This window comes from Protopterus annectens, chromosome 11.part0, assembly GCF_019279795.1.
Source record: "Protopterus annectens isolate FY-2018-M chromosome 11.part0, PAN1.0, whole genome shotgun sequence".
Lineage (NCBI taxonomy): Eukaryota > Metazoa > Chordata > Ceratodontiformes > Protopteridae > Protopterus > Protopterus annectens.
Window position 1 is genome coordinate 1,338,731,056 of NC_056745.1, and position 14,764 is coordinate 1,338,745,819.

The 14,764-nt window shown below is 39.9% G+C and overlaps 1 protein-coding gene across 1 annotated transcript in view; it reads right to left on the minus strand.

Annotated features, from left to right (window-relative positions):
- Window positions 1-14,764, minus strand: part of SBF1 (SET binding factor 1) — a gene marked incomplete in the record, with an annotated part of 3,250,730 nt that overhangs the window by 1,179,908 nt on the left and 2,056,058 nt on the right. Inside the window, 1 exon segment of the mRNA XM_044088658.1 lies at window positions 8,664-8,839. Within this exon segment, the coding sequence (XP_043944593.1) occupies window positions 8,664-8,839 (176 nt within the window).

Below are 14,764 nucleotides of genomic sequence, written 5' to 3' on the forward strand. Positions count from 1 at the left end.
ATATAAATCTAAATAAATCTTTTCCAACCAAGCAGTTGTACATTGAATCACAAATCACTGTATCTTTCCAGATAAGCTCTGCATCTTGGTTCTCTTCCAAATTTTCTCCGGTAAATTCCAACCTCCTCTTGTCTATTTTATGTACTCTAACTTGCAGTCGTCCCTACTGGCAAAATTTCCTTTCTCTAGTCCAGTATTGGTATAGTTCTTTGAATACTTTCTGCTACTTTAGTAATATAATAATTTGTATGGTTGCTATTATTCTCCACAAGGACCTGCATACAAAATCCTCCATCCCCAAGTTTCATCATCTTGTTTCCATTTTGATTTATACCTTTCTTCTTTTACTATGTATATGAACCTTAACTGTGTAGCTCTAAATTAACCCTTCAAACCAGGTAATTCTCAACTACCATGTTTTACAGGTAGGATCAGCTTATCCTACTTAACTCTTGTCCTCACAACTAAATTCCTTCAATTCTTTATCATCACCCACAACTTCTCCTGTTTTTAGGGTTGCCACCTTTTCAAATGGCCAAAGTGGGACATTTTCAGTACAAACATCAGATTTTACAGGCCGACATATACCCACAGTCAGTACAAAGGATAGAACTTAACTTTTTTGCCTAAATAAAAGCTTATTCGTGTAGCATTTTAGTTGCTTATTCTGTTTCTTATAACATTTAGGTATTTTAGATGCAACTATTACATAAAATATAGGAAATAATTTTGTCCTAAAATCTCAGGACACTTGCCATTTTTAAAATTTTTTGTCAGGACACAACTGCCCAAAGAGGGACTGTCCCTTGCAAAGTGGGACAGGTGGTAACTCTACCTGTTTTTGGTAAAAAAAAAAAAAAAAAAAAAAAAAAAAAAAAAAGTCTGAAACTAAAGAGGCAAACATTTTCACTTGTATCTTACTAGACACACCAAAGAGCTGCCAGTTCCTCAGTTTTTGTCTGATCGTTTTAAGTCTCTTCCCACGTACTCTCCAAAGCATCTTCAGACATCAGGAATATTGGGGGTGTGGGGGTGTACAGCCAATGTTTTAGGCTCCTGTGTGCACAAAAGGTCTAGGTACCAGAATCCTATGTTATGGCCACTCATCAGAAGGCTGCCACCAAAGCTGCCATGGTCGTAGCACAGAATGCATTTTGTGGCCATGCACTACTCATCTCTGAGAAACACAAACTGGCTTGTTATTTCAGGTCCCAAAGATTTACAGGTTTATAGGTGTATACTCGGCTAATGATCACAAGGGCCTTTTAGCACAGCCATGCATCCCAACTCTCTGATAAATTCTGGTACCCTTGATAAGTGTAAGCAGGGGCTTGGGAGGTGAAATATTTACAGTTGGGGGCCTGAGAGATGAACCACTTACAGGCTTGCCTATATCCATTATAGACATAGGTTTCAAACTATGGATGAATTTCCTTTTCCCCATCCAACTGCCCAAGTTGCACTCTAATTGCGTTAGGGAGGAACTCTGCCTCATATGGATGGGGAACCTGTTCCAGAGAAGAGGTAGTCGCTGGGATACATACCTGTCTCTCCAGTAAGTCGTATTTATATCACAGGCAAAATTTAACTCTTTAGAAAAGGTAATTCTGGTGCTGTTTATTTTGTGGATATGTGGGAGAACCATAAGGGTGGGGTTTGACAATGCCTTGTATGCCTGGCATAAATCTCCCCTCAACAGCCTGTAGGAGTTGGAATATAGGGATAGGGCCTTTAGGTGGTCTGCATAAGACATGTTACGCCCTATATTCTCTTAGTGAGGAACCTCTATGGACATTCCAATTGCTGGACATGTCTGTTTAGTTATATACCAAAGGTGGCACTGTACTCAATGATACACTGGATGAATGTCGAATACAGTGGAACAATGACCTTCTTGGATCTAGTCACCATACCTTTTTTTATAAGCTGCACAACATAGAATGGTTTCCTCACTACTGTAGACACACAATGATCAAAGGCTAGACTACTGTGTGTGTCCCCAAGTCCCCGACTACTTGGTCAACTCTTAGGGGTGTGTTGTCAATATGATAGTTACCAGGGATGGATGACTTTCTGAAAGATACTATTATGTATTTCTTGGCAGTTAGTTTTAGCCCACAGCTGTAACATCAGTTATCTGTCTGTGTCAGCCCTTCCTGGGGAACATCTGTGTTGGTGAGGTATTCTATGATATCTCCTAATTTGCAATCATCTGCAAATTTAGTCAGCCAGAGGTAACTGACATTGGTCTTGACTTCAGAGAAATAAATGCTAAAAAGAAGCAGTCCCAAAACCAATCTTTGAGGGACTCACTTGTGATCGGCCTCTCTGTACAAGTAAACTCCCCAATTCTAACTTCCTGGGTCCTGTCTGGGATACAAGGGCTTATACCTAACCTTTTGTTTTTGTCAACAATACTCGAGTGAGGTACTTGTTAAATGCCTTGATCAAGTCAAGGTAGCCTATGTGAACTGTTTTTTCCTAACCCATTGCTTTGGGAAGTCCACCAGGCTGAGTGGGCATGACCTGCACTTGATAAAACCCAACAGGGTTGGGTCCAGTGTCTAGAGGTTTCCTATGTCACCACTGATAGACATGCGAGACTTATGGGTCTGCAGTTTCCAAAGTCTGTACATGGCCCACCTTTGTGTAGACGAATGACTGTTGCTCTTCTCCATTCATGAGGCATGAAGCCTGTTTGGAGGATACAGTTAAAGAGAAATTCCAGAGGGTCTGATAGGTCATCTTTCCTGCTACTTAGAAGGCATCCTGGGATACTGTCTGGGTGCACTGATGAAGTGTTCTTGGCCTTGGAGAGAGCATTGAGGACCCGTTCCTTAGTGACAGTAGACTGTTATATTTGATGGCATTTCCTGAGGTGAAGATGAGTAAAGCAAGAGCTGAATTTGTTGGTCAGTAGGTTTTCTATATCTTCTGACTCAGTATAGGTGGCTCCATTAATAACAAACTCTGCACATAAATGTGCACTGCCCCATTCAGGTTGCAGACATAACTGAAGAATGTTATATGGTTGCCCTTGGCCTGGGAGGCCAAATGTACCTCAGATTTGGCTTTGGTAGACTATTTGTAGGGTTACCACTGGACCAACTTTGCGAGGGACAGTCCCTCTTTAGGCTGTTGTATCATGCAGCAAAAAACAAAAAAAAATCAAAAAATGGCAAATGTCCTGACATATTAGGACAAAAATATTTCCTAAGTTTTCTTTAATAGTTGTATAAAACAGTTATTTTTTATCTGAAACACCTAAATGTTATATGAAATAGCATAAGCAACTCAAATGTTACAAGAATAAGCTTTTATTTTGGCAAAAAGTGAAGTTCTATCCTTTGTACTGGTAATTGGTATGTTTTGTCCTGCAAAATCTGACATTTCTACAAAGAATGTCCCACTTTGGGCATTTGAAAAGGTGGCAACCCAAACTATTTGTCCATCAGAGTGGTTTGTCTACTGTGATGACAGGACTTTTATCCTGCTGGGTGCTACACCTAATTTTCACCATGACTTTCTTATTTCTGTTACACAGCTGGATGTGATTCCACCAAGATGGCGTGTTTTTTGAGTTAGTTCTGTACTTCTTCCTTGTGGGTACAGCTGCCTCTATGCAGCTATTAACATGCTTGGTTGGGTTTCTATGAAGAGTTGAACAAAGGCAGCAGGGTTCTCAGGGTTTATGGGGCTTGAAATGTTGCCAGGTTATCTCTAAATAGTAGGAAGTTAGTCTTAAGAGTAGCTCTTGAACATTCCATGGTTAGATGGGGTTCCAGGTTTGATTTTTACTTCAACTGAGACCATTTTGTGGTCTGAACTTACTGGAGTAGACATTACGTATGCAGCACTCTCCCATATTACTGAGGACCAGATCCAGTATGTCTGTGCCCCTGGTCGGCATAGTGAGACTGTGTATACCAAATCCAGGCCTGCACGTTTAGTGTCATACATGATTCCCAGTTAACAGTGGTGTAATTAAAGTCACCCATGAATATGGTGTTGGATGGTGTTTGTTTCCAGTTACTTTAAATACATGTTATGGGATTCCTGGGTCATAGAGGGGACCTACAACCTGCAAGGTAGTAGTATGGGATTTTGCTTATGGTGATTTGAATGCAGAGAAGTTCAAGTGTACTGTTTTGTCTGACCAGCCTAGAGGTATATTTATTTTTGATTTAAATCAAGACAACTCCACCTTCAATCCCGGTCTTTGTAGTGGCTGATCAACGTGTGGAAGGCATTATAGCCTTGCACTGCCAGTGTGCTCTCCATGTCTTTAAAGCATGTCTCAGTGACTACACATAAGTCAGTGTTCTCTAGGGTTAGGAGAACCTGTAGGGAGTGCAGTTTCTTGTTTAGACTCCTAGGGTTTGAGCAGTAACACCTTAAGATTTTTTTGGTTTTGATTTGCTATGCTGGGGAGAACTTTCAGGTTGGCATTGTCTATGAAACGCACTAAAGGGGAGGACAATATTTTAGCTAATATTCAAAAACTTAGAGGAGAGAGCTAAAGACCATCCCTGGCAAAGCAGCATGGTCTACTGACCATCGCCTTCCATACTGACAAATACTGCACATCCTCCCTAGAAAGACACCAGAAACTAAGCCAATTATTTAAGGCAGTTATCTTCTGTTAGTATTATGGCTTCTTCCCTGGAGAAGGTAAAATGCTGCTCAATGCTAAACTCATACTAGCCTGGGACATATATTCTAAGAGCTCCATGATGTCTCTCCATGTAGTCAAGAGTTGTATGTCTTAGCTCATTTACATCCAACATGGACTATGACTGAGTCATACTAGTACTTGTGGTCCAATGACCTGAGTACATGTGTAACATGGCAAATCCTGGCTCCTGATAAGCAAATGACCATGGACTTTCTCCTTACTCAGGCAGGTGAAAGGGACATCAGTGTGTCTCACAATGGAGTCTCCAATAACCAGAAAGTTGACTGTCTGGTAGCATGCTGAAGTAGAGGCTCCATGAGATGTGGTTGTATGTGTTGACATGGGTGTTGTTTTGAAAGCGTGCATTCAGAGAATGATAAGGATATTTGTTATGTGTACTTCATCTAAGAGGCCTTTGGGATTTAGGAATGTTATATTTAAGTGCCTCAGTATACGTGGGTCTATGTGCCTGCTTTGAACTGTGTATGATGGGTGCAGCATGTGTAGTACTGCATTAGGAGTGCCTTTATGTCAAAGTGACATTATGTAAACATCTCTCACATACCATATCAGTTTGTTTGAGAATTAGCTGGTTGCCAGTTAAAATGAGGCAATGTCTCAGGACGCCCATATCGACCAAGCTGGTAGCAGAGATAGTGGGAAAGTTCATATCCATGGGTTCAGGCCTTTTTTTTTTTACTGATTAGACGGCTTCAGTGAGAATATAAAGTAAAGTAAGGAGTATCTGATTTGCAGCTATGTGGGCAGTGATTGCCACTGCAGACTAGTTTGCCTTGTGTGCAACTATGTTCTGGTGAAATTTCAAGGGTGCTTTTACAGGAAAAATGTGAACTCAAGGTGTATGTGTTTTAAACAGGGCACTGCCAAAAACTTGGGAGGGGAAACTAATAAGTAGATCCTGATTATTTATGGATGAAGTATTTAAGGAGATATTCTGAGGTTAGGTTAGACAGCAGCTAATCAAGAAGTACTTACTGAGAAGAAAAAAAATAAGCTTTATCAATAATGATGAAAAGAGGGCAATCGCCTGATGGGGTTACTGCCTGGCTACAACTAGATCTGGTATCACCACAGCTTCATGCTGCTGGGATACAATACTCCTTTATTTATTCTCTCACCATAAGCAAAACAGTAGCACCAATCCCAAAATGAGAAGCAGGCCACTGTCTCTCTGGTGATCAACAACCTTGTCCCAGATTAAGAGGGGATCGGTTCTTCAAAAGTTGTCAGATCTGCAGCATCCTTTGAAGTTCACAGTTATAATGTCAACATTAGGACCTACTAGCCTTCAAGGCATCTGATTTCAAGTACATATTAAGATTTATTACTAAAGGAAGTTAGTAGGTTCATAGGTAAGTACTAAGCTATCAGCCTGAGGGCCTATGTAAGCCTAGCCAACAACGTTCCCTGGCTTATGCCACCCAAGAAAGTTATTTTCCTGTGCCACTATCGAGCACAGACACAGAAGGGATCCCTGAGGTGTACTTCCTATTTTCCATCCACTCATCAAGATTTTTCTTGAAGAGTGCTAATGAAGAACTTTGCTTGACATAGATGGGTAGCCTGTTCTAGAGTATGGGAAGTCTCTGGGACAGGAATCTATCCCTCCAGCATGTTCTGTTTATTGTGGTGACAAGGTTTACGTCCCTAGAACGTGTAGCTCGGAGGGATTGGGATTTCTTTAGATGTAGCATGTCCAACAGCTCTGGGTTTGACATAGCTTTATATGTTAGGCAGAGATCACCTCGGAGTAGGCGATATGCTACGGAGTAATGCTGGAGTTTTTTGAGACGGTCGGTGTAGGGCATCTGTTTGAGGCCAGTAATCCTCTTTGTGAGGTACTTCTGCGGTCTTTCCAGCTGCTGCAGATGTCTTGTGAGGTACATTCCAAAAGGGGCATTGTACTCTATAATGGGTCTAATGAGTGTCGAGTAGAGGGGAACAATGACCTCTTTTTTCCTGGATGAGAACCCTTTTATGATGAGGTGTGCCACACTGAAGGACTTCCTGACTATTGTGGCGATGTGACTATCAAAGGACAGACTACTGTCCACCTGGGTCCCAAGGTCTCATCACACATTCAGTGTTAAGTAGACTGCTGTCTATGTAGTAGTTCATGGGTACAGAGCTTTTACCAAAGGGGATGACAATGCACTTTTTGGCATTGAGCTTGAGGCCATGGCTCTGACAACAGGCATCTGTCTCAGCAAGGCCCTTCTGTAGGATTTCCACATCATTTGGGGACTCTACTATGGTTCCTAGTTTGCAGACATCTGCGAACTCGTTAGCCAGAGGCCTTCTGTGTTAGCCTGTACTTCAGAGAAGTAGATACCAAACAGGAGTGGTCCCAGGACTGAACCATTTGGTACTCCAATTGTCACTCATTTGGGGACTCTACTATGGTTCCTAGTTTGCAGACATCTGCGAACTCATTAGCCAGAGGCCTTCTGTGTTAGCCTGTACTTCAGAGAAGTAGATACCAAACAGGAGTGGTCCCAGGACTGAACCATTTGGTACTCCAATTGTCACTGGTTTGAGGTCAGATTTGGAGTGTGCAACTTTTACAGTGTGTGTTCTGTCAGTGAGCCAGTTGGCAACCCATCTTGTGACATAGGGATTTATACCAGGTTTAGTGAGTTTAGCTATAATTCCAGAATGGGGGATGGTGTTGAACGCCCTGGCGAGGTCAAGATAGGCTGTGTGAACCACCTTACCCTCATTTATGGCTTTGGTGACTGCCTCAAAGTCGTCGATCAGGTTCAGGAGGCATGATCTGCCTTTCAAAAACCCGAAATGGGTGGGATCCAGAGTTTGGAGGTTACCAATGTCTTTGTTTATGAGTTCCATGATGATACGTTCCATGGCCTTGCAGACCAGGCTCGTCAGGCTAATAGGGCGATAGTTCCCGGGATCAGTGGTGGCTCCCCCTTTGTGGAGTGGGATAACTGTTGATGTACGCCATTCAGTGGGCACAAAGCCTGATGTGAGGCTATGACTGAACATGGTGCTTAGGTGGGGAGTCAGTTCGTTCTGAAGTTCGTGTAAAATGCAGCCTGGGATGTTGTCTGGTCCCACGGATGCTGTGTTCTTGGCTTTAGAGAGTGCAGCTTTTACCTGTGTAGTTGTGATTACAGGGACTCTGCATTTTTCCTGTATAGATATGGGCCCTTTAGGGGTTGAGAGGGGGGTAAAGTTAGCACTGAACCTATCTGTCAGGATGTTGGCAATATCAGATGGTTCTGTAATTTTCGTGCCGTTGTGCTGTAACTCAGAGCAGGTTTAGGTGTTGCCATTGAGATTCTTGACATAGCTATAGAATGCTTTGTGGCTGTCCTTAAAATCAGTGATGAAGGCGGACTTCTCCTGACAGCAAGCAGAAGCTTATTCCACTACCTTGGAAAGCAATGCATCTGTCATTTTTCTTATATTACTGTCACTGTTTTCTAATTAGATTTCCCAAACTAGCATCATCTCCTCCAGCAGTGTGCACTGCTCATAGACTTTTAATCAGGACTAAATCAGACATTACCTTACAGAACAGTATGTGATGTATATCACATTCCGTCTCTTCTTGTGATTCCCTACCAGACAACACTCAAGGTACAGAATGAAAATATGTCTGTATCCATATCACCATCAAGATGTACTTACTTGTGCTTTGAGTTGCATCACCAAACTGGCTATGTGTCAAAGGTAAGAGCTTCCTCTTCAGTAAGCTTCTCTACAAAACTTAATCCTGAACAACATACTTCCACAATCCCCTTTTCTAGCATTCCTGGCTTTAAGGATTACAAATGGACACGTAGTGTTCTCTCAAAGGACCCTAAAGGAAACTTATTTACTAATCTAAGATATTTAAATGTCTCCACAGAGTAATTTACAAGGTACCACACAATAACAACTTTCCTGTGTTACAGCAGTACCTGCTAGCACCTGTCATTTTAGACAAGATAAAAAGTGAACTTACTTTAAAGAAGGGTTCTTTTCCTTCTGTCTTGGCTCTAGGACTTGCTTCTGGATCTGTCCCACAGTGAATGCAAAAATCCCATGAACATACTGTGGGTAACGCAGTTTGTGGATGTGCTTCCTAAACACTTCTACTTGGTCAGACCCCACTTCTTCATCAAAAGCTATCTTCAACAGCTGCTCAAAAGAGAGTGCAAAAAATAAGATTCAAAACAGTGCATGTTATAAAATGACTGGCACACAAACTATCAATGGAAGCATCATATAAATGAAAGAAAAGCAGTCACTGTTTTACTTGATGCATTTTTGTGAGACAGCTATCCAGTAAAAATTATGCAAACACTCACTATCCCATCAACTGATCTCTGAGAAGTTATTCCTTTTTGAGGCCTCTCAGATAGTTTTATACAACTTTTGTTGTGTAGTCACTTATTTGTGATGGCCAATATCTCTTTTCCTGAGTTAAGTATTACAAATACCCCTCTCCAAATCCAGAATTCTAGAAAAAAAATTATATACACAGAATATATAATACAGCAGCTCAGATGGCTTAGTAGTAAATTGCCGTTGGCTATGGTGTGCAGGGTCCTGGGTCTGAGACTGGCAAGGGCTGCTTATTTGTCGGAGGTTGGTGTAATGGTCAAGGTATTTACCTTATAGACACAAGGTACAGGGTTTGATTCTCAGATGGGATAACTGACTAGACTAAAAATGGCCCACAAGGACAGTTAGCCTAGAACTAACCTATAAACCTATATATGTATATGTGTGCACATATATATATATATATATATATGTGTGTGTGTATATATATATATATATATATATATATATATATATATTCACACACACAAACACACACCCAGAAAATAATATATATAAATGTACACACACACACACACACACACACACACACACACACACACACACACACACACACACACACACACACACACACACGTGTCAGAAGCAGCAGCTTCCATATTTGGAACAAAAGATCTCTGGGTACAAAACAGCAACCTCACAGCTTGAGTACAGTTCTTTCATCGGAACCACTTTCCTGGTCCCCTGCCCCACAGAAATAATTCAGTTCACCCCTCCCACTATACTCCTCCACACTCTATCCCTCTACTATACTGATAGAATTTCTGCAACCCCTCCCAGTTGTTCCTCCCTTGCCCATAACACATTTTATTGACATACTAACTACTGAACTCCGAAAGTTTGCAACAGTTTAGCAAAGCATCCCACTACTGCAGCAGGGCTCCTTCTAGAATAGATAAGCTTGTAACTCACAGGCCAACAATTGTGATGAATCACTGTATGCAATATTGCAATTGCCTTGTGCCTAGAACAAATTAATTGAACTAGTAAACTACATTACTTGCACTGAACGCATCTGGTCTCACTGAACTTATGTTCGCAACTTAACTAATGTTTTCTAAACAATGCTGACATTTAGATAGTTACAAGGAAGTTCTAAGAACTAATTTCATGAGCACATAACTCACAGTTACTCTATGGATTATTACAGTGGATTGTAGAACAGTTAAAAACAATAAGTCGTTCTCGCTGTATGTTTGAAATTTAATGATGAATGTTATAAGATGTATCCAAATAGCCAAACTGACATTACTTTTCAATAATTGGGAATCAGTGAAAGCAGCAGTGCTCACAACTCTCAGTCTTACATCTCCAAAATGTTAAACATTGCTTCTCAATGTGAAAAAATGGGCAAAATTTGGAACCATTGCCAACAGCTTATTAACCACTTCACCTAAGAAATTCACAGGATACTTAAGATACATTACTTTAAACTTAGTTCTTTTGATTAATTAATATAATTTAATATTACTTACTACAAATATTTAAAAAGTTTTTACACTGAATGTGTGACAGACCCTATCAACGGGGAACTACAAAGGATATGATCATTTTAAGACTCAAAATGTCAATTCCTCATAATGAGGTACACTTGAGAGGTATGTGCATGTAGTGCTTTGTAAGCTTTTGTTTTAACAAGCTCTGTTTACTTCCTTGCAAATGGAATGAATTATGTAAGAAGGAGTGCTCTCCTCTGTAGGTTATAAATGTGAAATTTGAGTAGATAACTCAGCCATTAAACCTCTTTCTGAGTATAAAAGTACTAATCAACCCTCCATTCACCTAAACTGTACTCCTATCTTCCAGCTAGGTTAAACTTGCACGCCTAAACTAAAAATTAAAATAGTTCAAATGATGCCAACAACAGGCACCATATCCGATTCTTAAAAATTCATGAAGCATTAGCAACAATTCTGTACTTTATTTATATATGTGAAGCTCTAATTCTTTAGTTTAAAAGAATCCATAGTCATTTATAAATTGTACTCAAGATGCATTCATTCCACAGGCAATGCAAAATGATAACTAAATATCAATGTAAGATGCACTAAGAATACTAACATAGTAGTTGTGGATTTGCTTCTGACCTTCATAACTCACTCATTAAATATTCCCCCATCTGCTTCTCTTTCTCTCATGATTTTATACTAGTGTTCACACCAAGACTTATAACAGCACAATGCTAACTGCACTGTTCTCAGGTGTTTTGTATACACTGCTGAATCTATAAACCATTTTATTTTTACTTGTTTTTAAACATTTATAAAGTTAAAAAAGCAAAAAACTGTAATCTCATTAGCTCATGAGTGAAGCTAAAGTATCCCTAATTCCACTGAACCAAGTGAACTCATGGTCCTGATTCAATTTTTGACCCAAGCCCTGGTTAAATACAATAGTGCAAACAGCGTTTCTTCTACAGCCCTGAATCAGGATGACGGAATCGCTGAATGGCCTGTATTGAGCAGTAACTAGGATCGACCAGTAGTGAACTGTGACAATCCTCCTACTGACAACAGTGAAGATTTAACCATGTGTGATTTATTTTATTAAAGTGTTTTTTGAGTTTGTTGTGAGATTTGAACATTTTTTCAGTTACATTTTTGTTTTCGTTCAAATTTCGGCAGTTTGTGGCTTCTTTGTTTAGTTTTTTGGTTTTGCTTCATTACCCTTGGTTATGTCGGACGCAAAGTCTCCAGTATTATTTCATAGTATCAATAATTCCACTGAACCAGGAGAACTCACTGTCCTGATTCAACTTTTGACACAAGCCCTGGTTAAATACTATAGTGCAAACAATGTTTCTTCTACGGCCCTAAATTGGGATGATAGAATCGTTGAACTGCCAGTATTGAACAGTAACAGAGATAGACTAGTAGTGAACTCTGAAAATCCTGACAACAGTGAAGATTTAACCATTTGTGATTTATTGTTTTATTAGAGAGATTTTTTTTGAGTTTGTAGTGACAGTCGAACGTTTTTTCAATTAATGTCTCCTTTCATTTTAGCTAAAATCCACACTATAGAAATGACCTAATCTGCATGCTCCTACAGTCTAAACAGCACACTTTCTTTCATTTTAGCTAAAATCCACACTATAGAAATGACCTAATCTACATGCTCCTACAGTCTAAGCAGCACACAGGTAGTCTAATCATCTCTTCTACTATTACTACTACTACTACTACTACTACTATAGGCTTGATGGCAGATGCTTCCATTCTTATAGCTCTGAGTTACTAAACATTTATTTTCCTTGCTAACAGAAAAATGCAACTAAGATAAACCTAGCTCTGCCTAAGTTAGACATAATATTAAATACCTCTATTTCATCTTTAACCTAAACCTTAAAATGCCTAACTTTACTGTCTCTATAATCTGCATGTAGCCTATATAAACACCAACAAATACTCAAACAATCCTACAGGCCACAGCAACATTGCTACGTACAGCCTGTGTGAGAACCATGCTGACAATAGAAGTCAAGTTTATAGGCTTTACAAAATTAAAGCAACTCTGCAGGCTTTGACAAGATTTTTCCACATGGCCTAAATGACAGTTTAGCTAGCTTAAGATAACAATGCTTCCATATGCCTAGAGGCAGGCAGACTTGAATGTGATAATCTCCTCTCTTAGCCATTTACCCTCAGTCTATGATGTAACCTAGAATAGAATTCCACCCTCAGTCTTTTAGAGGGAGAAAACATGCCTGGAATAACTCTTTGGCAACTTATCACCCAGCCTTGTGGTAAACAGGCTAACGCTCATTCTCACTCTCATCCCAATTTTGCTCTCTCTTCAAGCAGCTTTCCTCTCTGGTACATCTAGCTCTTTATTAGGCTGTCCGTAAAAAAGACTTACATTTTCAATCTAAATAAGGTGGGGGGCTTTGCCACCCACACCCCCCTAACTAAATATACCAACTCCGAGACCGCTCTACATTGCGCGAAAGGGCAAATCCCCAAAAACGACCAAGCAAATTATTTCCCGAGGAAAGAATTTGCGTTTACGGCCGTTCACTATTTTGAAACTTTGACGCTTAGGGGTCGATCATTCAGTATTCGACAACCTAAGCTGTCGATGTTCTAATATAGACCCCTGACTCCATACTTCACAACTGAACCCAATCTCCATTTTCAGAACATCTTCAACTTTCAAATATCAGTTCCAACACATCTTGAGTATTTCACTAAACTACTACTATGCCATCAATAAAAAAAACTTAATTGAACTGTCATAACGAGCAGCCCTTCCAATTAAAATAATAACAATTACTCTCAAAACTACTCTACATTCTTCTTAAAAATCCTTAAATCTGAGGCATTCACTCCAACTCTGGCCCAACAAGCAATCATATTCAGGCTTTACCAGCATCAACAATAACATTGGGAATAAATTCATAAAGATTACATGCCTAAATACTTGCAGCATGCAAAATAAATAAACAGTGGAAGACTGACTGACCATTGTCAGTATATCTGAAACCTGGATGAAAGACCATTTCATTCCATGTCTTTACCCAAGCTCATGTTCTATTATCTCTGATCTAAGCTAGTGCACACACACAGAGTGAAGTCCTCATGCTATTAATCAAACAAAAACATAACGTATGTATGTACAGGAAAGTCAGACTTCTCTGCTCTGTCTCCGGACACTGGAAAACTAGGCACCCTTTATAGACTGCAATTAAATCCACTCAGCTTGAGCTCCTCCCTACCCACAAGTCCCTGCTCATATTGCCTTTTCCAGATTGAGCTTGTCCTAATTAGATCATGAGGAAGCAAGAAATATCATCAACATAGCACTAATAATGCTGACACAGAAAGGTAAAAAAGGAACTCCAGTTGTACACCCTCAAAGGTTTTCTACATGACAGTTTGTCCCTGGAAGGAGGGTGGGTTGTTCCAGTGTCCAGACAGACCAGAAAAATCTAATGTTCCAGTAAGTACATAACTTACATATTTCTCAAGTCCTGTCAAGACACTAGAATGATAGGACAGAGTCCCTAGTTAACTAGGGTGGCCTACCCTAGTAAACTTCAAAGTCATGTAACTCCAACGGATGGTCTCATTCTAGAAATGAACTAGAGAGTAATGTTTAATAAAGGTATGCAAGAAAGACCAAGGAGCACTTACAGTGACCTCATTTAGCAGATGGTATTGTAAAAAAGCCATCAATATAGCTTGGCACCTGACACAGTGAGGCTCTGGTGGAGAATGAAGACTTTTACCTGAGGTGTAACAAAAGAAAATATAATCTGAAATCCATTTTGCAAATGTAACCCTGGTAAACTTTTGGCCCAGTCCAGGGAGAGAAAAAAATGGCTAAAAGTTGTTAATCTTTCCTAGGGTACTTTTGTGATACTTACACAGAAATGGGGCTGTCTTTGAACATCTATGTAATGAAGCAAATATTTCCCTTTATTGGAGTATTCAGAAAAGAGTATAGGCAAATGGATACCTTGGTTCAAATTAGACTGAGTAGCCCCATGGGTATAAAGGAAGGCTTTTTTGATGTAAAACCTAGTCAGGATTAAAAAAATGATGAATGGATACTTAGAAGACAGAGCCTGAAGCTCAGAGACTCTCCTAGCAGAAGTAATCACAACTAACAAAGCAATCTTCCAGGACATGAACTTGAGATCTGTTGAATTTGCCAGTTCAAAAGGGGATCTAGTTAAGACATTCAAATTAGAAAAGTTAGATCTCAAAACAGTGCTGG